This window comes from Gorilla gorilla, chromosome 1, assembly GCF_029281585.2.
Source record: "Gorilla gorilla gorilla isolate KB3781 chromosome 1, NHGRI_mGorGor1-v2.1_pri, whole genome shotgun sequence".
Taxonomy (NCBI): domain Eukaryota; kingdom Metazoa; phylum Chordata; class Mammalia; order Primates; family Hominidae; genus Gorilla; species Gorilla gorilla.
The window spans coordinates 213,001,791-213,025,943 of record NC_073224.2 but is presented as its reverse complement, the minus strand read 5'-3'; the positions used below and the strand labels follow the sequence as shown (position 1 = coordinate 213,025,943).

The 24,153-nt window shown below is 48.5% G+C and overlaps 1 protein-coding gene across 2 annotated transcripts; it reads left to right on the top strand.

The window, feature by feature from the left end:
* On the top strand, positions 1–24,153 carry NUDC (nuclear distribution C, dynein complex regulator). 2 transcript variants are annotated; one of them, XM_019013454.3, is made up of 9 exons: positions 1–275; positions 2,445–2,522; positions 19,212–19,415; positions 19,508–19,573; positions 20,409–20,528; positions 20,623–20,817; positions 23,143–23,226; positions 23,321–23,439; positions 23,886–24,153. In XM_019013454.3, exons 1-9 carry the CDS (start codon positions 195–197, stop codon positions 23,935–23,937), a joined length of 999 nt encoding a protein of 332 aa, XP_018868999.2. In that variant the 5' UTR covers positions 1–194; the 3' UTR covers positions 23,938–24,153. The 2 variants fall into 2 exon arrangements, with proteins under 2 accessions (XP_018868999.2, XP_063557410.1); XM_063701340.1 differs by lacking the exon at positions 1–275 and adding an exon at positions 715–838.

The following is a 24,153-nucleotide window of genomic DNA, read 5'->3' as shown; positions in this document are numbered from 1 at the left end:
TCAATGGCCGCAAACCGGGAGGAAGGCGGGAAGAGAGGAGGTGGAGGCGGGCCTGGGCAGCCGCGCGCGTGCGTGTTTCCGGCTCCGCTGCGGAAGGCGGACCACTAGAGTCGTTGGGCCCGGCGCGACCCGCAGGAGCGTAGAGAGCGCGGGACTAGAGTGTAGAGCTCGGGACGTGGATCGGAGCCGACGCGATGGGCGGAGAGCAGGAGGAGGAGCGGTTCGATGGCATGTTGCTGGCCATGGCTCAGCAGCACGAGGGCGGCGTGCAGGAGGTAACGGCCCGCGCGGCGTCGGCCCACCCGGCGGCCTTGGCCACGCTCCTTCCGCCTTTCTCTGCCTTCGAGGGCTGAGACCCACCCCAGCGGCTCGCGGGCTTCTGGGATGCCCCCACATTCTCACTGCGCCCAGCTTCCGGCCTGGCCACCCGCCAGCAGGTCTCACCCGGTTCGCATCAGTCCCGGGCCCCCGGCGCCCCTCAGTAGTAGCAAATTATCGCGTCCCTGAGCTTAGGATCCCCCTTTAGTTTCACATATGCCCCCACCCCCGTTTCCACTTTGATGGCGGCTTCCGAGGAGCATCCCTTAGTAAGAACCGTCCCAAATATCGTGATTTGGATCCACCAAGGCTTGGGGCGAGCCGTCGAATGTGTGTGGTAGGGGAGCGGGGTGATGTTAGCACGTGGTCTTGTTAGGCCTTGAATGGGGGAATAGGAGGCCTGTGTTCACGATTAGTTTCCACCACCTACCAACTTGGAACCTTTACATCTCTCCAAGCCTGAGTTTCCTTATCTGTGAGACAGCTGCGAATACCGGTTTCCGGAGAGTAGTTAAGAACCGTAAGTTCTCAGTAATAAGGCTTTTTCATTCAACAAGTATTTGTCGTGTGATTGATGTGTGTCCCACACTCAACAATAAGGGCCAACTGTTACAGATTCTGAAGTTGGTTTTTTTGGAACAAACACAAAGTTAGAGGTAGAAAAGTCTGTCAGGATCAGAATTCTCATTCTCAGAGCCAGAGAAGTGGCAGGGATTTGCCTAGATCGTGCAACATGGTTCTCACCTAGACAGGTCAGTGTGCTTCCCAGAGTCCATGGCTGATTGTGTCTTACTGGAGGTAGGTTTCCATTGAACTTTCTATTCCTATGTAACCTAGATGTCTGGTGACCAAGGACTTCTAAGTCCTTTGTGGTGGGGAGAGTGTTTCTCATTTGCAAGTGTGAAAAGCCTTCCTGTCTCCATTCCTCTAAACTGTTGGCACAAAACTGGATTTGGGAGCGAGTTCATTTCTGAGCAAATTGAAAGTGTCTAGAAGCAAGAACGGAAACCATTGAGATATGTTCTAGCATCAGATTTAATAAGATTTAGACCCACTCTTGGGCAAATAAAGGGCTTGTATGTGCTGACCTTGAGTCACCACTAGATTGTTTCATTCAGCAAGAATTTTACTGAGCATGTACCTTTAGCCATATCTGGTGCCCAGCATTGCAGGTGGCAGACAGACTAAGCCATGGTTCATGGTTCCTATTTGTAAGGTGTTTACCCTCTGCCAGTGGATCTCTTGCTCTGTGCCATACATTGCTAAAGGCCTCACCTCCATGACCTCATGATCCTCACCAGGTCCCTAGAAATAGGTACTGCATCTTATTCCTGTTGTACAGAGTTAAGAAACTTCTGCAAAGTCAAAAGGTAATATATGTCCATCTGATACTCAAACCGTTGGCTACACTTGTACTCCAGCCAGAATTAATCCATCTTATCCTCCTTTGAAGTGGCTTCATTTGCTCTCCTCCTTCTTGCTTTGACCCAGTAACTTAGCCAGTGTCTTTTTTTTGTTTAGACAAGAGTCTCACTCTCACCCAGGCTGGAGTGCGGTGGCACGATCTTGGCTCACTGCAACCTTTGCTTCCCGGGTTCAAGCGATTCTCTGCCTCAGGCTCCCAAGTAGCTGGGATTACAGGTGCCCACCACCTGTAATCTAGCTAATTTTTGTGTTTTTAGTAGAGACGGGGTTTCACCATGTTGGCCAGGCTGGTCTTGAACTCCTGACCTCAAGTGACCCGCCCACCTGAGCCTCCTGAAGTACTGGGATTACAGGTGTGAGCCAGTGTCTTGATGGGCTTTTTACTTTCTGGAGAGGAAAGCTGGGCCCAGGCTTTTCATGCCCTGGATGCAGAGGAGTGTTCCATACGCTTAGGCTGCTTCTAGCATCACAAGGAAAGTGAAAGGCGCACACACGCACACACACACACAGAGGATATGAGAAATCTGCTTCATGGTGGAAGTGACTAAGAGAACCTGCTGGGGAGATATCTCCTCAGTTGGGAAGCTCAGAGGAAAAATAGTCAAGTCCCAAGTTCCCTCCTAGACAAAACAAGTTGACTTGTGTGCAGTTGAAGGGCTCCCAAATGCAGCTGTACAACTTTAATCTTCTCCCCCTTTCAGCTTGTGAACACCTTCTTCAGCTTCCTTCGACGCAAAACAGACTTTTTCATTGGAGGAGAAGAAGGGATGGCAGAGAAAGTAAGTGTTGGAAACCACTATCCTTTGGGCGGCTCTGTCTCTTAAAGAAGAAAAGCTCACCTGGCCTTCCTTTGGCATAATAGTAACTTTCAGCAGAAGCGAAATGCCAAAGGTGAGGAATTGGGGAAGGGAAGGAAGCTGTCATTTCTTCAAGCTCCACTCCTTGCTCAGCCCTCTATCTACCTTATTTCCCATGATTTTTGCAGTTCTACAAGAGGGGCAGGTGTTAACTATCCCCATTGAGGAAATTGGCTCAAGAGAATTTTGCACCTTATCCAAAGTCTTGAGCTGAGCTGTGGGAGAACCAGGGTTGAAACCAGTCTGTTGTAAACCTGTCCTCTGCCCCGACACAGTGCCTCTCAGTTCCTTTTCCAATGAGGAGGTTTTATTTATTTATTTATTTTCTGAGACAGAGTCTTGCTTTGTCACCCAAGCTGAAGCGCAGTGGCGCAATATCGGCTCACTGCAACTTTCGCCTCCTGGGTTCAAGCAGTTCTCCTGCCTCAGCCTCCCTAGTAAGTGGGATTACAGGCGCCCGCCACCACACCTGGCTAATTTTTGTATTTTGATAGAGACGAGGTTTCACCATATTGGCCAGGCTGGTCTCGAACTCCTGACCTCATGATCCACCCGCCTTGGCCTCCCAGAGTGCTGGGATTACAGGTATAAGCCACTGTGCCTGGCCAGGAGGTTTTATTTTTACTTTTATTTATTTTATTTTATTTTATTTTTTGAAATGGAGTCTCATTCTGTTGCGCAGGCTGGAGTGCAGTGGCATAATCTAGGCTCACTGCAACCTCCGCCTCCTGGGTTTAAGTGATTCTTGTGCCTCAGCCTCCCAAGTAGTTGGGATTACAGGCAGGCGCCACTATGCCTGGCTAATTTTTGTATTTTTAGTAGAGATGAGGTTTCACCATGTTGGCCAGGCTGGTCTCGAACCCCTGACCTCAAGTGATCCACCCACCTCGGCCTCCTAAAGCGCTGGGAGTACAGGTGTGAGCCACTGCACCCGGCCTGAGGAGGTTTTAACTAATTACCTAGGAGATGAGACTGGGCAAATATTAGAAACTGATGCTTAGAAATAAATTTAGAAGGCCGGGCGCGGTGGCTCACGCCTGTAATCCCAGCACTTTGGGAGGCCGAGGCGGGCAGATCACAAGGTCAGGAGATTGAGACCATGCTGGCTAACACGGTGAAACCCCGTCTCTACTAAAAACACAAAAAATTAGCTGGGCGAGGTGGCGGGCGCCTGTAGTCCCGGCTACTCTGGAGGCTGAGGCAGTAGAATGGCGTGAACCCTGGGGGGCGGAGCTTGCAGTGAGCCGAGATCGCGACACTGCACTCCAGCCTGGGCAACAGCGAGACTCCGTCTCAAAAAAAAAAAAAAAAAGAAAGAAATTTAGAAATACTCAGAGGCATGTCTTCTCAGATGCTGTGACTCAGAGTTAAAGGATTTCTGTTTTGTAGTATTGATTCTGAGACCTTGAACTTCTTTCTGATTCCTTAAGGTTGTAATTATACTTTTGAAAATTGTTATATCATGAGGAATTTTTTTTTTTTAATTTGAGACAGAGTTTCACTCTGTTGCCCAGGCTGCAGTGCAATGGCACGATCTCGGCTCACCACAACCTCCGCCTTGCAAGTTCAAGCAATTCTCCTGCCTCAGCCTCCCGAGTAGCTGGGATTACAGGCATGCACCACCACGCCTGGATAATATTTGTATTTTTAGTAGAGATGGGGTTTCACCATGTTGGCCAGGCTGGTCTTGAACTCCCAACCTCAGGTGATCCGCCTGCCTCGGCCTCCCAAAGTGCTGGGATTTACAGGTGTGAGCCACCACGCCCAGCCTTTTTTTTTTTTTTTTCTTTTTTTTTTTTTGAGACAGAGTCCCGCTCTTTTCATCCAGGCTGGAGTGCAATGGTGCGATCTTGGCTCACTGCAATGTCTGCCTCTTGGGTTCAAGCAATTATTGTGCTCAGCCTCCTGAGTAGCTGAGATTACAGGCGTGAGCCACCACGCCCGGCGCCATTATCTTTATAATAGGCATAAACAAGAGACATAATAAGGAGACGTTCTTTGCAAACCGTTTTCTGTGGCTTCAGGATTCTAACAAGTTGGTAAACTCTTTAATGTGTCCTGAAGGTCTGAGGCCACTCTGTCATAGACACATTACCTAAGAGTAGGAGTCCCAGGTTCTTGGTCTAGCTTTGTCACCTAGTCGAGTTCCCAGCAATGCTCTGGTTCTTTCCATCTTTACATCTGTAAAATGGGAGAAAGTAGACCTCTTCTAGCTCAGATATTTTTTCTGTATTGTCACTAACACCTCTGGCCTTTCTGTGGGTCAGACTACCTGTAAAACCTCATGCCGCAAACTTATAAAAAAATACAAAAGCACTTTTAGTTTTTATAGCTTTTGGGACTAGTCATTTATTTTTTCTTTCTTTTTTTTTTTTTGACACGGAGTTTCATGCTTGTTGCCTAGTCTGGAGTGCAATGGCGCGATCTCAGCCCACTGCAACTTCTGCCTCCCAGGTTGTAAGTGATTCTGCTGCCTCAGCCTCCTAAGTAGGTGGGATTACAGGCATGCACCACCATGCCTGGCTAATTTTGTATTTTTAGTAGAGACGGGTTTCACCATGTTGATTAGGCTGTTCTCAAACTCCTGACCTCAGGTGATCCCCCAGCCTCAGCCTCCCAAAGTGCTGGGATTACAGGCGTGAGCCACTGCACCCGGCCTACTTTTTTCAATGAATGTTTATTGAACACTTAACACTTTGGATTATGTTAGGTGCTATATCAAACCCTTTGGGATTGCAGAGGTGAATACAGATTTGTTCTTTGTTTTCATGGATCTCACAGTGTAGCCAAAATAAAAAAAACAAGCAGTGAAAAAGTAGTGGGTGTTGGGGCAGAATCCCTGGGAACATAAAACTAACCTAGGTTGGGGCTTAGAGAAGACTTTGTGAGGAAGTGATGCTTCAGATATGAAGGATGAATAGCTGTAAGAAGGGAGAGAGATGAACCCTTTGTGTGTGTGTGTGTGTGTGTGTGTGTGTGTGTGTGTGTGTCAGGTCTTGCTCTGTTGTCCCAGCTGGAGCACAGTGGCGTGATCCAGCCGCCTTAGCCTCCCAAAGTGCTGGGACTACCTAATTTTTCTTTTTCTTTTTCTTTTTCTTTTTTTTTTTTTTTTTTTTTTTGAGACGGAGTCTTGCTCTATGACCTAGGCAGGAGAGCAGTGGAGCGATCTCAGCTCACTGCAATCCCTGCCTCCCAGGTTCAAGCGATTCTTCTGCCTCAGCCTCCTGAGTAGCTGGGATTACAGGCGCCCGCCACTATGCCTGGCTAATTTTCGTATTTTTAGTAGAGCCGGGGTTTCACCATGTTGGTCAGGTTGGTCTCGAACTCCTGAGCTCGTGATCTGCCCGCTTTGGCCCCTCAAAGTGCTGGGATTACAGTCATGAGCCACCGCGCCCAGCCCCTAATTTTTCTTAACTGTAAGAGGGAGCAGTCCTTACCTTACAAGGATGTTACGAGGATTTAAAAAAAGGCAAAGACCACAATCCACTTCAGAATCCCTTGGGGCCACATGTGTTTTGGTATTTAAAATTATTTGGATTTCAAGAAGGCAATACAGTGCATATAATGTGCATTACATACAATAATCTAATCCCAGGCCAGGAGCTGCATCCTGCAACAAAACACATTAATATTTCTGCAGAGATATATATATCAATATACATACCAAGTAGAAGAAATGAAGGCTGTAAATACCTCATGCCACGAACTTACAAAAAAATACAAAAGCACTTTTAGTTTTATAGCTTTTGGGGCTAGGAATTGTAAACTTGAATACAGCCATAGTGATCTAATCAATATGGTATTGATAGAAGAAGAGAAAAATGGACCAGTGAAGCAGAATAGAAAATCCTGGAATAAAGTCTAGCATTTATGAGGATTTAATGTGTCTACTGTGGTAATTCAGTTCATTAGGCAAAGCATGATTTAATAAGTCATGCTGCTACATGAATTTTTTTTGGTTAAAAAAACAAAATTTGCCATCTGTCATACTCTATAAAAATACCGATAAGAAAAATCCTGTAAGGAAAGCTAGGAAACTATAGTCTTATGTGGGGGAGACTTTTCAGCATTAGAAAACTGGAAGCTATAAAAGAAGAGATAGCTGTTTGCCTTTTCAGATGCTGAAACTTTGTAAATGGTAAAAGACATTTAAGTCAATTGAAGAACACCAGATTATGAGAAAATATGCAGTGCAGAGGAAAAATAACATTTAATTGTGAATTTCATATTTAGGAACTCATAAATAAAAATTAGCCAGGCCTTGTGGCACATGCCTCTAGTCCCAGCCACTCAGGAGGCTGAGGTAGGAGGATTGCTTGAGCCTGGGAGGTTGAGGCTGCAGTGAGCCGTGATTGTGTCACTACGCTGCAGTCTGGGTGACAGAGCAGGACTTTGTTTCCAAAACAAAACCCACAATGAGATACTATTTCACATCTGTTAGGATAGCATCCGTTAAAAGATAAAACAAAATAACAAGTGTTGACAAAGATAGGGAGAAACTGGAACCCTTGTACACTGTTGGTGGGAATGTCAAATGGTGCATCTGCTGTGGAAAACGTTATGGCGGTTTCTCAAAAAGTTAAAGAATACAACTATCGTATGTTCCAGCAGTCATGCTTGTGGGTATATACCCAAAATAATTAGAAGGAGGATTTATTTGCACACCCATGTTCACAGCAGCCTTATTCATAACAGCCAAAAGGTGGAAGGAACCAAAGGCTCCACCAGCAGGTGAATGGATAAACAATGTGGTATAGACATACTCTGGGATGTTATTCTGTCTTAAAAGGGAAAGAAATCCTGTCCATTGCTACATGGATGTACCTTGGAGGACATCATGTTATATGAAATAAGCTGGTCACAGAAGGACAAATACAGTTGATCCTTTGTATCCGTGGGCTCGGCATCCATGAGCTTAACCAACCACTGATGGAAAATATTTGGAAAAAAAATCTTTTTAAATGACAGTACAATAATAAAAAATAATATGAATTAAGCCCGACGTGGTGACGCACACCTGTAATCCCAGCTACTTGGGTGGCTGAGATGGGAGGATGGCTTGAGCCCAGGAATTTGAGATCAGCCTGGGCAACATAGCAAGACCCCTTCTGAAAAAAACAAAAACAAAAAACAAATTAAAAAAATACAATCTAATTACTTACATCCATAGCAGTTACATTGTATTAGGTATTAGGTAATCTAGAGATGATTGAGAGTATACAGGAGGATGCATGTAGGTTATATGCAAATAAAATGCCATTTTATATAAGGGACTTGAGCATCCTCGGAAATTAGTGTTGGGGAGTGGTCTTGGAACAAATCTTCGTGGGTACGGTGGGACTACCCTATTGCATTCCACTTACATATAATTGAAGGCATATTTTTTGATGAGTAAATATTATGTGACTATCTAAAAGAAAAGTTACCATTTAAAAACATAACTGTAGGGCCAGGCGCAGTGGCTCATACCTGTAATCCCAGCACTTTGGGAAGCTGAGGTGGGTGGATCACCTGAGGTCAGGAGTTAGAGACCAGCCTGGCCAATATGGTGAAACCCTGTCCCTACTAAAAATACAAAAATTAGCCGGGCATGGTGGTAGGCGCCTGTAATCCCAGCTACTGAGGAGGCTGAGGCAGGAGAATCACTTGAACCCAGGAGGCGGAGGTTGCAGTGAGTCGAGATCGCACCACTGCACTCTACCCTGGGCAACAAGAGTGAAACTCCGTCTCAAAAACAAAAACAACAACAACGACCACAACAAATATAACTGTAATGGTATTACCTTCTCCAGAAAAGCATACCAATTCTTTAAATATTACCAGAGATCCACATCCAGTCAGGGTTCTGATTTCCCTCAATGCTCTCTTACTATTGTGTTTTGTTTTGTTTTGAGACAGGGTCTTGCTCTGCTGCCCAGCCTGGATGGTGTCCAGTAGTGCAATCATGATTCACTGCAGCCATGACCACTAGGCTCAGGCGATCCTCTCACCTCAGCCTCCTGAGTAACTGGGAGTATAGGCGTGCCCCACCACACCCAGCTAATTTTTGTATTTTTTGTAGAGTGGGGGTTTCACCATCTTGCCCAAGCAGGTCTTGAATTTCTGATTCTGATCTCAAGCGACCTACCCGCCTTTGCGGCCGCCATTTTACCCAGCTCTTTTGTTTTTTTAAAAAATATGGGCTGAGATGGGGGGATCACTTGAGGCCAGGTGTTCAAGACCAGTCTGGTCCAACATAGAGCATATCTGTACAAAAAATAGAAAATCATAGCCAAGAGTGGTGGCACAAGCCTATAGTCCCAGCTACTCTGCAGACCAAGGTGGGAGGATCTCTGGAGCCCAGGAGTTTGAGGCTGCAGTGACCCATGATAAACAGCACTGTAATCCATCCTGGGCAACAGAGCTAGAGCCTGTCTCAAAAAAAAAAAAAAAAAAATAGTGGGCTGGGCACAGTGGCTCACACCTGTAATCCCAGCACTTTGGAAGGCCGAGGTGGGCAGATCACCTGAGGTCAGGAGTTTGAGACAAGCCTGGCCAAATGGTGAAACCTCGTCTCTACTAAAAATACAAAAATTAGCTGGGCATGGTGGCAGGGGCCTGTAATCCCAGCTACTCGAGAAGCTGAGGTGGGAGAATTGCTTGAACCTGGGAGACAGAGGTTGCAGTGAGCCGAGATCACGCCATTACACTCCAGCCTGGGCCACAGAGCGAGACTCTGTCTCAGAAAAAAAGTGTGGTAAAAAGCACATCATAAAATTTACCTTCTTAACCTTTGTTTTGGTTTTTTTTGTTTGTTTGTTTGTTTGTTTGAGACGGAGTCTCGCTCTGTTGCCCAGCCTGGAGTGCAGTGGCGCCATCTTGGCTCACTGCAACCTCTGCCTCCCAGGTTCCAGCAGTTCTCCCACCTCAGCCTCCCGAGTAGCATGGGATTACAGGCGTGTGCCACCACGCCTGGCTAATTTTTGTATTTTTAGTAGAGATGGGGTTTTACTACGTTGGCCAGGCTGATCTCGAACTCCTGACCTCAGGTGATCTGCCTGCCTCAGCCTCCCAAAGTGCTGGGATTACAGGCATGAACCACTGCGCCTGGCCTATTTTTTTTTTTTTTGAGGTAGAGTCTCGCTTTTTCGCCCAGGTCGGAGTGCAGTGGCACCATTTCGGCTCACTGCAACCTGTGCCTCCCGGGTTCAAGAGATTTCTCGTACCGGTTGGGCGCAGTGGCTCACACCTGTAATCCCAGCACTTTGGGAGGCCGAGGTGGGCGAATCATGAGGTCAGGAGATCGAGACTATCCTGGCCAACGCGGTGAAACCCTGTCTCTACTAAAAATACAAAAATTAGCCGGGCATGGTGGCACTCTCCTATAATCCCAGCTACTCGGGAGGCTAAGGGAGGAGAATCGCTTGAACCCAGGAGTCGGAGGTTGCAGTGAGCCAAGATCGCCACTGCGCTCCAGCCTGGCGACAGAACGAGACTCAGTCTCAAAAAAAAAGAGATTTCTCCTGCCTCAGCCTCCCAAGTAGCTGGGACTACAGGTGCCCACCACCACGCCTGGCTAATTTTTGTATTTTTAGTAGAGACAGGGTTTCACTAACATTGGCCAGGCTGGTCTCGAACTCTTGACCTTGTGATCCGCCCCCAGCTAATTTTTCTATTTTTTTTGTAGAGATGAGGTTTTACCATGTTTCCCAGGCTGGTCTCTAACTCCAGGGCTCAAGTGATCTGCCTGACTCGGCCTCCCAAAGTTCTAGGATAACAGATGTGAGCCACTGTGCTGGCCCATGTTAACCATTTTTAAGTGTACAGTTCAGTAGTGTTAAGTGAACTTACACTAAGAAACATATTTCTAAGACCTCTTTGCATCTTAGGGAACTGAAACCCTGTACCCATTAAGCAACTTCGCTTTGTTCCCTCCCCTACCTCCTGGTAACTGCTGTTCTATTTTCTGTGTAGGTTGACTACTGTAGATACTTCATATAAATGGAATCATACTGTGACTGGCTTATTTCATTTAATGTAATGTCCACAGATTTATCCACATTGTAGCATGTGACAGGATTTCCATCCCCTTTAAGGCTGAATAATATTCCATTATATGTATATATCACAATTTTTTTTTTTCTTTTTGAGACAAGTCTTGCTCTGTTTCTTGCCCAGGCTGGAGTGCAGTGACACGATCTTGGCTCACTGCAACCTCAGCCTCCCGAGTACCTGGGACTACAGGCACACGCCACCACGCCCGGCTAATTTTTGTATTTTTATTAGAGTTGGGGTTTTACCATATTGGCCAGGCTGGTCTTGAACTCCTGACTTCGTGATCTGCCTGGCTCGGCCTCCCAAAGAGCTGGGATTACAGGCTTGACCACTGCGCCCGGCCACAATTTTTTTTTTTTTTAATCTATTCTTCTGTTGATGGACTTTTGGGTTGCTTTCACCCTTTGGTTATTGTGCATAGTACTTTTGTGAACATAGGTGCACAAATATTTTGAGATTCTATTTTCAATTCTTGTAGGTGTTACTCGGCAGTGTAATCTATTGGATCATATGGTAGTTTTTGTTTTTGTTTTTGTTTTTGTTTTTAAGACAGAGTATTATTCTTGTTGCCCAGGCTGGAGTGCAGTGATGCAATCCCGGCTCACTGCAACCTCTGCCTCCTGGGTTCAAGCGATTCTCCTGCCTCAGCTTCCTGAGTAGCTGGGATTACAGGCACCTGCCACCACACCTGGCTAATTTTTGTATTTCTAGTAGAGACGGGGTTTCACCATGTTGGCCAGGTTGGTCTCAAACTCCTGACCTCAGGTGATCCACCCGCCTCGGCCTCCCAAAGTGCTGGGATTACAGGTTTGAGCCACTGCATCCAGCCAGTTTTTAGTTTTTTGAGGAAATGCCATGATCTTTTCCATAGCAGATGCACCATTTGACACTACCACTAATAGTACATGAGGATTCTGTATTAGTCTGTTCTCATGCTGCTATGAAGGAATACCCTAGACTGGGTAATTCATAAAGAAAAGAGGTTTACGGCTGGGCACGGTGGCTCACGCCTGTAATCCCACCACTTTGGGTGGCCAAGGTGGGCAGATCACGAGGTCAGGAGATCAAGAACATCCTGGCCAACATGGTGAAACCCAAGCTCTACTAAAAATACAAAAATTAGCTGGGTGTGGTGGAGTGTGCCTGTATTCCCAGCCACTTAGGAGGCTGAGGCAAGAGAATCGCTTAAACCCGGGAGGCAGAGGTTGCAGTGAGTCGAGATTGCGCTATGGCACTCCAGCCTGTCGAGAGAGCGAGACTCTGTCTCAAAAAAGAAAAAAAAGAAAAGAGGTTTAATTGACTCAGAGTTCTGCATGACTGGGGAGGCCTCAGGAAACTTAAAATCATGGAAGAAGGCATTTCTTCACAGATTGGCAGGAGAGAGAATGAGTGCCAGCAGAAGAAATGCCAGATGCTAATAAAACCATCAGATCTTGTGAGAACTCACTCGTATCATGAGAACAGCATGGGGGAAACCACCCTGGTGATTCAGTTACCTCCACCTGGTACTGCCTTTGACATGTGGGAATTACAATTCAAGGTGAGATTTGGGTGGGGAAACAGAGCCAAATGGTATCATTCTGCCCCTGGTCCCCCCCCCAAATCTCATGTCTTCACATTTCAAAACATAATCATGCCCTTCCAACAGCCCCACAAAGTCTTAATTCATTTCTGCATTAACCCATAAGTCCCAGTCCAAAGCTTATCTGTGACAAGGTATTACTTCGTTCTCATGCTGCTGTGAAGAAATACCCGAGACTGGGTAATTTATAAAGGACGGAGGTTTTTTTGTCGTCGTTTTTTTTTTTTGAGATGGAGTTTCGCTCTGTCGCCCGGGCTGGAGTGCAGTGGCGCAATCTGGGCTCACTGCAAGCTCCACCTCCTGGGTTCACGCCATTCTCCTGCCTCAGCCTCCAGTAGCTGGGACTACAGGCACCCCCCACCATGCCCGGCTAATTTTTTGTGTTTTTAGTAAAGACGGGGTTTCACCGTGTTAGCCAGGATGGTCTCGATCTCCTGGCCTCATGATCCACTTGCCTTGGCCTCCCAAAATGCTGGGATTACAGGCGTGAACCACCGCGCCCGGCCAGGACAGAGGTTTTTTTGTTTTTGTTTTTTGTTTTTTTTCTTTTGAGACAGAGTCTCGCTCTGTCACCAGGCTGGAGTGCAGTGGGGCAATCTCAGCTCACTGCAACCTCTGCCTCCTGGCTTCAAGCGATTCTCCTGCCTCAGCCTCCCGAGTAGCTGGGATTACAGATGCCTGCCACCACGCCTGGCTAATTTTTGTATTTTTAGTAGAGACAGGGATTCACTTTGTTGGCCAAGCTGGTCTCGAACTCCTGACGTCAGGTGTTCCGTGCCCCCTTGGCCTCCCAAAGTGTTGGGATTACAGGCGTGAGCCACTGTGCCCAGCCGTAAACCTCTTTTCTTTATAAATTACCCAGTCTAGGGTGTTCCTTCATAGCAGCATGAGAACAGACTAATACAGAATCCTCATGTACTATGGCCAGGAAAGAGGTTTAATTGACTCATAGTTCTGCATGGCTGAGGAAGCCTTAGGAAACTTACAGTCAGGGTGGAAGGTGAAGGGGAAGCAGGCACCACCTTTACAAGGTGGCAGGAAGGAGAAGTGCCAGGCAAAGGGGGAAAAGCCCCTTGTAAAATCATCAGATCTCATGATAACTCACTATCAAGAAAGCAGCATGGGGGTAGCCAGCTCCATGATTCAAATTACCCCCCACCAGGTCCTTCCCATGACATGTGGGGATTATGGGAACTACAATTCAAGATGAGATTTGGGTGGGGACACAGAACTAGATGATATCATATATCATCTAGTCAAGACATTTGTCTTTTTTATTGGGTATTTGATTACGATTGTTTGATTCCTAATTCAAATAAGGTTCACACATTACACTGGGTGATAGAAACCTGTAGATTAAGAGACCTCAAACAAAGACAAAAACAAAAAATTAAGGGTCAGGCACAGTGGCTCAGGCCTGTAATCACAGCACTTTGGGAGGCTGAGGTGGTAGGATCACTTGAGCCCAGGAGTTGAAGACCAGCCTGAGTAATACAGTGAGACTCCATCTCTACAAAAAAAATGTTTTGTTTTGTTTTTTGACTTGGAGTCTCTGGTGCTGAGGCGGGAGTGCAGTGGCATGATCTTGGCTCACTGCAGCCTCCGCCTCCTGAGTTCAAGCAGTTCTTCTGCCTCAGCCTCCCAAGTAGCTGGGATTACAGGCACCCACCACCACACCCGGCTAATATATATATATATATATATATATATTTTTTTTTTTTTTTTTGAGATGGAGTTTTGCTGTTGTTGCCCAGGCTGGAGTACAATGGCCTGATCTCGGCTCACCACAACCTCTGCCTCCTGGGTTCAAGCGATTCTCCTGCCTCAGCTTCCCAAGTAGCTGGGATTACAGGCATGCGCCACCACGCCTGGCTAATTTTTGTATTTTTAGTAGAGACAGGGTTTCTCCAAGTTGGTCAGGCTGGTCTTGAACTCCCGACCTCAGGTGATCCGCCTGCCTCGGCCTCCCAAAGTGCCTGGTTTACAGGTGTGAGCCACCGAGCCCGGCCTAATTTTTGTATTTTTAGTAGAAGCAGGGTTTCACCATGTTGGCCAGGCTGGTCTCAAACTCCAGTGGTCTAAATCCTGACCTCAGGTGATCCACCCAACTTGGCCTCCCGAAGCGCTGGGATTACAGGCGTGAGTCACCCTACCTGGCCTACAAAAAAAAATTTTAAGATTTAAAAAATAAAACAAAAGATACCTCTTTTTTCCTTGCAATTTGTTTTTTGAATAAAGGGTTGTTTGTCCTGGCAAAGTTTCCCACAATCTGGATTTTGTGTATTGCATCCTAAGAATGGTTTTTACTCACAGCCATTCTGACACCAAATGTGTAGGGTTTTTCCACCACTCGATGACCAGTTCTCCAGTTCTCTGGACACCAACTGGGTATCCTACAATTCAATTGAATTCTGACTGTAACTACCCAGAATTACTGCAGACTCCACAGGTTAAGGACTCAGTCCCATAAGACAGTGCCCACTTGACACACCAGTTATAAGTTCCAAGTTGCCTCGTGTACTTCTGACCAACCAGCTGTAAACTGGGGTTTGCCATGACCACCTTTTCAGGTTTAATAATTTGCTAGAATGATTCAGAACTCAGGAAAGTGCTTCATTTACTGTTACTGGTTTATTATAAAAGACATAACTCAGGAACAGCCAAATAGCTGTGTAGGGCTAGGTACAGGGGTGGGGCCTGGAGCCTCCATACCCTCTCTGGGTGTGCCACCCTCCCGACACCTTGATGTGTTCACCACCCTAGAAACTCCAAACCCCATTGTTTAGGGGGGTTTTGTTTTGAGACAGGTTCTCACTCTCACGCAGGTTGTAGTGCAGCGGCGCAATCTCGGCTCACTGTAACCTTCAGTTCACAGCAACCTCCGGCTCCCAGGCTCAAGCAGTCCTTCCATCTTAGCCTCCCGAGTAGCTGGGACTGCAGGCATATGCCACCGTGTCCGGCTAATATTTTCGTATTTTTGGTATAGACGGGGTCTCACCATGTTGTCCAGGCTGGTCTTAACCTCCTGAGCTCAAGCGATCTGCCCGCCTCGGCCTTTCCAAAGTGCTGGGATTACCGCTATGAGCCACTGTACCCGGTAAACTTAAATTTATTTGCACAGATGTAGTTCCTCAGTGCGCTAGCATTTTATTTATTTATTTTTATTTCTATTTATTTGTTTGTTTTTTTGAGACAGAGTCTTGCTCTGTCACCCAGGCTGGGGTGCAGTGATGTGATCATGGCTCACTGGAGTCTTGACCTCCCAGGCTCAAGCAATCCCCCTGCCTCAGTCTCTCGAGTAGCTGGAACTACAGGCACGTACCACTACACTCAGCTAATTTTTGTATTTTTTATAGAGACAGGGTCTTCCTATGTTGCCCAGGCTGGTTTCAGACTCCTGGGCTCAAGTGATCTGTCTGCCTCTGCTTCCCAAAGTGCTGGGATTACAGATGGGAGCCCCCGTGCCCGACCTGGATTAGCATTTGAATAACAGCTATTTCATAAAATTCTTCTGCCTTCTGAAAAGTATTTGAGAAGGCTGGCATGGTGGCACATGCCTGTACTGTCCTGGGCCTCTTCTGGGGGAGAGTGACAGGCTTGGATTTAGAGCAGGCCCAGCCCTCCCCACCCTGGTTGGCTGTGGTTCCCAAAGATGTGTCCAGTGACCGAAGCTTGAGTCGGTGACAGCCTCTGGGTAAGCTTCCACACCCCTGGGGTTATCTGTCTGAGGCTGGGCCTAGGTTAAGCTGATGGGAGGATGGGTCAGAGGCTGCTGTGATTGGCCTTGACTCTGCCTGGTGGTTTAGCTCTGCCCTTGCTTAACCTCCAGGAGCTAGGAAGGAAGTACAAATGGGATGTGACATGATTCAGTGGAGCTGGGAGAGGGGAGGGCCCTGCTCCCACCTCCCTTTGGCCACTGGTTGGCAAATGCCTTTAGTTCAAGGTCTCTCTGATTAGGGACTTAGGACCAAGGCCCTGTGGTGGAACAGCCTCTGCTGGTGTAATTATGACCTATTGTTTCTACTGACAGCAGAATGGCCTCCCCTACCAGTTTAATTCGTGGTTTAGGGGGTACGTTTGGTGTTCTTTAACCTTGTAGAGTGTGGAGCTACTGTGATGTGGCATGGGACGGGGGTTTGGGCATAGCAGGAGAATTTGGCGTCAAATGGGTGAGAATCCACAGGGCATTTAGCAGAACCCCAGGTCTGGGGGCCCGTGGGTGACTTCTGTGACCTTGAGCCCCTGCAGAGCTTTCCCTGCAGTTCTGCCTTAGAGATGCTTGAAAGAGGGTTTATTGACCACTGATCACATGGCAAGTGCCCTGCAAGGCCTCTAGGGGTATGTGCGTATGTGTGCACATGCACACTGTGTATGGGTTGGCATTGAGTTGAGTGTCCTAAGGGTATGTTCCTGGCCAGAGGTGAAACTTTGACACTTGACTGGTCATGGAGGATGAATTGGTTTGTTAGGTGACCTGAGAATGGGGATGAGACATTCTAGGCAAAGAACAACACATGCCAAGATTGCTTTTATTTATTTTGAGACAGGGTCTCGCTCTGTTGCCCAGGCTGGTGGCGCGATCTCTGCTCACTGCAGCCTCTGCCTCCCGGGTTCAAGTGATTCTCCCACCTCAGCCTCCTAGGTAGCTGGGACTACTGGCGTGTGCCACCACACCGGGCTCATTTTTGGATTTTTAGTAGAGACAGGGTTTTACCATGTTGGCCAGGGTGGTCAAGAACTCCTGACCTCAGGTGATCTGCCCGCCTCGGCCTCAAGTGATCCACCTGCCTCATCTTCCCAAAGTGCTGGGATTACGGGCATAAGCCACCACACCTGGCCAAGACTGCTTTTAGAAATAATAACATAGACCAGGCATAATGGCTTACACTTGTAATCCCAGCACTTTGGGAAGATGAGGCAGGTGGATCACTTGACCCAGGAGTTTGAGACCAGCCTGGGCAACACGGCAAAACCTTGTCTCTACAAAAAATACAAAAATTAGCCAGGCATGGTGGCATGTACTTATAGTCCCAGCCACTGGGAAGGCTGAAGTGGGAGGATCACCTTAGCCCCGGGAGGTCAAATGCATTCCAGCCTGGGTGAGTGAGACCATCCCTCAAAAATAATAATAATAATAACAAGATAGAGGCACAGAGACATGACCTCAGGGTCACGCAGGTAAGAGTAGACCAGGAACTCAAATCTAGGTGTGACTTTGAAGTATGCATGGACATTGGCCAGGAGGGCTTGTTAAAAATACGGATTGCCTGGCCATACCCCAGAATTTCTGATCCAGTAGATCTGGAGTGGGGCTTAAGATTTAGCGTTTCTAACAGGTTCCAGGTGATGCTGATGCTGCAGGTCAGGGGAACCCTGTGATGTGGACCTCACTAGGCTCTTGATTTGTGCTGTCATACTCAATCCTCATGACGGATAAGGAAACAGGCTTAGAAAGAGTCAAAGTTGTTCACTTGTCTAAGGCCAGGAGCCAAATAATGACAGGTGGCAATAGTATGGGTGGAGGGTTGCCCTTGGGTAGCAGGGATGCTGGCTAGCACATCCTGGAGTGGAAACCTCCTGGGAAGGTGTAGTGGAGAAAAAGGATTTGAAGTTGATAGCTTGCTGGCTGGAGAGAGGGTGAACAGGCTCTTCCTTCAAGAAAGCTCCCTGGCTTTGACCTGGCGCGGTAGCTCATACCTGTAATCCCAGCACTTTGACTGGGCACGGTGGCTCACACCTATAATCCCAGCATTTTGGGAGGCCGAGGAAGGCGGATCACTGGAGGTCGGGAGTTCGAGACCAGCCTGACCAACATGGAGAAACCCCATCTCTACTAAAAATACAAAATTAGCCAGGCGTGGTGGCACATGCCTATAATCCCAGCTACTCGGGAGGCTAAGGAAGGAGAATCACTTGAACCCGGGAGGCGGAGGTTGCAGTGAGCCAAGATCACGCCACTGCACTCCAGCCTGGGCAACAAGAGTGAAACTCCATCTCAAAAAAAAATTAAAAAAAAAAAAAAAGAAAGCTCCCTGGCTTTCTGCTAACGTGGCCTTTTGGGTGTGGTGTCAAGTCTTGCATAGCTGGACTGTGGTCTTGGAGACAGGATGCACTAAGAGTAAGAGTGATTAGTCAGAGGAGTGGGCCTGAGAACTCAGGAAAGGCTTGTGAGGGACTGAGGCTTGAGTTTTTACTTTAAACAGCGCCACTTTGTTTGTTTTGGTTTTTTTGAGACAGAGTCTCGCTTTGTCACCCATGCTGGAGTGCAGTGGCCTGATCTCGGCTCATTGCAACCTCCACCTCCCTAGTTCAAGCCATTCCCCTGCCTCAGCCTCCTGAGTAGCTGGGATTACAGGCGCACGCCACCATGCCTGGCTAATTTTTTTGTATTGTTAGTAGAGACGGGGTTTCACCATGTTGGCCAGACTAGTCTCCAATTCCTTTATTTATTTATTATTATTATTTTTTGAGATGGAGTCTTGCTCTGTCACCAGGCTGGAGTGCAGTGGCACGATCTCTGCTCACTGCAACCTCTGCCTCCCAGGTTCAAGCAATTCTCCCACCTCAGCTTCTCAAGTAGCTGGGATTATTACAGGCCCCCGCCACCATGCCCAGCTATTTTTTTTTTTTTTTTTTTTTTTTTTTTTTTGTATTTTTGGTAGAGACAGGGTTTCACCATGTTGGCCAGGATGGTCTTGACCTTGTTATCCACCCTCCTCAGCCTCCCAAAGTGCTGGGATTACAGGTGTGAGCCAGCGCGCCCGGCCAAGCATCACTTTTTAAAACAGCCAGTTTATTGAGACAGGTGCTTTGCAGGTATTGTCATTACAACCCTATGAGATAGATGTATTTTCCTCATTTTGCAGATGAGGAAACCGAGTCTCTGGGTGCAGTGCTTTGCTCTTGCACCCAGCAGGTAGAGAGTGGGGCTGGACTCCAGGCTATGGGACACTGTCCCCTGCTCTGATGCCTCATGGCCTTTCTTCCCTCTCCAGCTTATCACACAGACTTTCAGCCACCACAATCAGCTGGCACAGAAGACCCGGCGGGAGAAGAGAGCCCGGCAGGAGGCCGAGCGGCGGGAGAAGGTGGAGCGGGCCGCCAGACTGGCCAAGGAAGCCAAGTCAGAGACCTCAGGGCCCCAGATCAAGGAGCTAACTGATGAAGAGGCAGAGAGGCTGCAGCTAGAGATTGACCAGGTGAAGGGTGGGCTTCCCTTCTCCACCCCTCAGATCCCCACTGGCACTGAGCAGTGGGGTCCTGTTGCCAACTGCTGTGCTCTTTGCCCCAGAAAAAGGATGCAGAGAATCATGAGGCCCAGCTCAAGAACGGCAGCCTTGACTCCCCAGGGAAGCAGGTGAGATGGACTGCAGGGACTTGGGATGAGCCAGGAGCTTGGAACTTACAGGAAATCTCCTGCCTACTGCTTTCTCTGGAATACCCTTCCTTATCCTATCCCCTCCCCTCCTGGCTTTGGGAATCTTCCCCATACTTTAAGATCACACTCAGAGACATTGAACCAAAGGATCCAGGTTAAAAAAATAAAAACCTGCCAGGCGCGGTGGCTCACACCTGTAATCCCAGCACTTTGGGAGGCCGAGGTGGGTAAATCACGAGGTCAGGAGTTCAAGACCAACTTGGCCAAGATGGTGAAACCCCATCTCTACTAAAAATACAAAAATTTGCCAGGCATGATGGCGGGCGCCCGTAATCCCAGCTACTCGGGAGGCTGAGGCAGAGAATTGCTTGAACCCAGGAGGCGGAGGTTGCCATGAGCCGAGATCGCGCCACTGCACTCCAGCCTGGGCGACAGAGCAAGACTCCGTCCCAAAAAAATAAAATAAAAAACGACTGACCTTAACCCATTTATGGCAAGAAAACCCAATAGCCAGAGAGGGCAGTGCCTATTACAGGTCCCATCTGAGGTTGGCTGGGTTCTGTGGGCCCAGCCATATCCTTTGTCACATGGTATAATAGTCTGAGCTCCTCTCAGACTGAGATCAGAACGAAGTTTTACCTGGTTCCCAGTGGACCAAGTCTTGGGGGTCTGCCCCTCTGTGGAGTGGGCAGGGACCAGGTCTGTTTTCTTTTGTGGCTGTATGCCCAGTGCTAGCCCTGGGCTTGGCCCAGTGAGGGTTCAATCTGTGTCTTGTCTGTCAAGTAAGTAGCTGAGTGTCCCTGATTGTAAGCAGGAGACTGAGGAAGATGAGGAGGAGGAAGATGAGAAGGACAAAGGAAAACTGAAGCCCAACCTAGGCAACGGGGCAGACCTGCCCAATTACCGCTGGACCCAGACCCTGTCGGAGCTGGACGTGAGTGTCAGGGACCAGAGGTAAAGCTTAGGGGGCCAGCCTGGGGTACCAGCAGCACTTAGTGGCCTCTTCTGACTGTCTCTGCCCTATGCAGCTGGCGGTCCCTTTCCGTGTGAACTTCCGGCTTAAAGGGAAGGACGTGGTGGTGGATATCCAGCGGCGGCACCTCCGGGTGGGGCTCAAGGGGCAGCCAGCGATCATCGATGGGGAGCTCTACAATGAAGTGAAGGTGGAGGAGAGCTCGTGGCTCATTGAGGACGGCAAGGTGGTGACTGTGCATCTGGAGAAGGTATGTGAGGCCCAGCCCTTCTAGCCTGGGGTGTTGATGGAAGTAGAAGGGAGGATGTGTGCTTATTTTACTCAGGAGCCATGCTGGGGGCATTGTGGGATTATCTTAATCCCCATGACAACACTCTTTAAAGTAGATCTGTCTCTGTTTTATTTTCTTAAAGACAAGGTCTCACTCTGTTGCCCAGGCTGGAGTGCAGTAACACCTTCTTAGCTCACTGCAGCCTTGAACTCTTGGGCCCAAGCAATTCTCTCGCCTCATCCTCCTGAGTAGCTAAGACCACAGGTGTACACCACCACACTCGGCTAATTTTTGTTATTAAATTTTTTTGTAGAGACGGGGGCGGGGGGTCTCGCTATATTTCCCAGGCTGGTCTTGAACTCCTGGCCTCAAGTGATCTTCACACCTCGGCCTCCCAAAGTGCTGAGATTACAGGCTTGAGTCAGGAAAAGAGCTCATTGATTTACCCAAGCTCCTACCTCTGGGAAGGGGTGGAGTCAGAATTGAAAGTCTTAGTTTCTAAAGCCACTTCTTTTTCACTAGGTTTGTACATGCATTCAGTTAATCAAATACTTGAACACCTACTCTGTGCCTGGTACTGTTCTTGTTCTAAGTGCTGGAAAGAGAACAGTGAACAAAACATAGGAAAATATGTGCCCTCAGGAAGCCTTCATTCTCAACCTCACTGCCTTTACAGAGAGGTAGGACACAGAGATCAGTAAATAAAGGTGGTCTGAAAAGGGCCAAGGGTCTGAGGAGAACTTCCCAGGGCACATAAGACCCTGTCCCAGCCTGCCCGACTGGCACTGGCTGCCCTCACTCACTCACCCCTCCATGCCTCTGCACTTGCTTTGTCGCCCAGGCTGGAGTGCAGTGGCGCGATCTCAGCTCACTGCAAGCTCCGCCTCCTGGGTTCATGCCATCTCCTGCTTCAGCCTCCAGTGTAGCTGGGACTACAGGCGCCCGCCACCATGCCTGTATTTTTTTTTTTTGTCTGTTTTGTTTTGTAGTTTTTAGTAGAGACAGGGTTTCACTGTGTTAGCCAGGATGGTCTCGATCTCCTGACCTTGTGATCCGCCCACCTCGGCCTCCCAAAGTGCTGGGATTACAGGCGTGAGCCACCATGCTCAGCCCTTTCCCTGCCTTTTAAATTTATTTTTTATTTTTTGAGACAGGGTCTTGTTCTCACCCAGGCTGGAATGCAGTGGCGCAATCACGGCTTACTGCAGCCTTGACCTCCCGGGCTCAAACGACCCTCCCACCTCAGCTTCCTGAGTAACTGCGAGTGCCACCCTACCTGGCTAATTTTTAAATGTTTTTTGTAAAGACAGGGTCTCATGTTGCCCAGGCTGGTCTGAAACTCCTGGGCTCAAGGGATCTTCCTGCCTTGGCTTCCCAAAGTGTTGGGATTACAGGTAGGAGCCACTGCACCTGGCACTTCCCTGCCTAAAAACTTTTTCTGGCTGGGCGTGGTAGCTCATGCCTGTAATCCTAGCGCTTTGGGAGGCTGAGGAGGGCAGATCACGAGGTCAGGAGTTTGAGACCAGCCTGGCCAAGATGGCAAACCCCATCTCTAATAAAAATACAAAAAAATTAGCTGGGCATGGTGGTGGGCACCTGTAATCCCAGCTACTTGGGAGTCTGAGGCAGGAGAATCACTTGAACCCAGGAGGTGGAGGTTGCAGTGAGCTGACTGCACCACTGCACGTGGTGGCTCATGCCTGTAATCCCAACACTTTGGGAGACTGAGGCAGGCAGATCACCTGAGGTCAGGAGTTTGAGACCAGCCTGGCCCAATATGGTGAAGCCCCGTCTCTACTAAAAATACAAAAATTAGCCAGGTGTGGTGGTGCATGCCTATAATCCCAGTTACTCGGGAGGCTGAGGCCGGAGAATTGCTTGAACCCGGGAGGCAGAGGTTGCAGTGGGCCAAGATGGTGCCACAGCACTCCAGCCTGGACAAGAAGAGCAAAACTCCATCTCAAAAAAAATATATATTTCTTCCCATTTTAAATCTGGAATACTGCTTTGTGTCTTAAGACTCAGCCCGAGTGTCACTTTCAAACTTTTCTCCCTCCACCCTGGATGAATATCTCCCTTTCTGCTTTCTTCTTTCCCTTATCACACTGATTTGTAACTCTTTGCCTCTGTGTCTCCCCTAGCTGCAGGAAGGGCAGAGTCTTGTACCTCTGGATCCAGTGTAGGCCTGCAAGGGTCTCAAGTGCAGGATGTGGATGGGAGAGAGTTTGGTTGTGAAAGGGTTAAGGGGTGATTCCTGGTGCACAGAGCAGGCCACCTCCCACCCTCTGGTTGTTCTCTTCACAGATCAATAAGATGGAGTGGTGGAGCCGCTTGGTGTCCAGTGACCCTGAGATCAACACCAAGAAGATTAACCCTGAGAATTCCAAGGTGAGCCCTGGCTGGTTGGGGGAGCTTCAGCAGGAAGGTGAGGGGCCTCGTTGTTTCCAGAGCTTCACCAATTCCTGTCACTGCCTGCCCTCAGCTGTCAGACCTGGACAGTGAGACTCGCAGCATGGTGGAAAAGATGATGTATGACCAGCGACAGAAGTCCATGGGGCTGCCAACTTCAGATGAACAGAAGAAACAGGAGATTCTGAAGAAGTGAGCAATTCAGAGACGGGGTTGGGGGACCGTGGGTGCCTGGGGGCTTAGACTTCGGTGACAGCAGTGAGTGGATCACTGCGCTGCCTCAGGAGCTGCCCTGCCCCCTTTCCAGCCATGTTTATGGCTTTATGGCTTCGGCTTGCCTACTCTTGTCATTTGCTGAGGTCATCTTGAGGGCAAGGCCGGCTCATGGCATATGATAGGAGGGAAGGGGTAACAGGCGGTCATTGCCACCTATAGGAAAACAATGCCAGTGTTGGCGCCTCAGCTTCCAGCCTCGGGACTCAAATGGGTCTCAGATACCCTGGGCCCTGCTCCTACCCAGCCTGGCTTGGTGTTGCTGAGGTCTAAAGAGATTAGACTTGACACGGGGGTGCTGGGAGAAGGGACAGCTTTAGAAGAGAAGGATGAGCTGTTTCATCTTCTTGCTTCCCTTTCTCCAGGTTCATGGATCAACATCCGGAGATGGATTTTTCCAAGGCTAAATTCAACTAGCCCCTGTTTTTTCCTCCCTGAACTCTTGGGGCTGAGCTGCAACCACCCAACTTTCTTTCCCACTCTTCTCTGGGACTTGTGGGCCTCAGGGCTTGAGGCAGGCATGGGACTGGCCCAGGCACACAGGTCCCGGGGCATCAGGAGAAAGGCTGGGGCTTGGGACCTTGTCCTCCCCAGTTGGCCTACTGTTACACATTAAAACGATTTGCCCAGCTC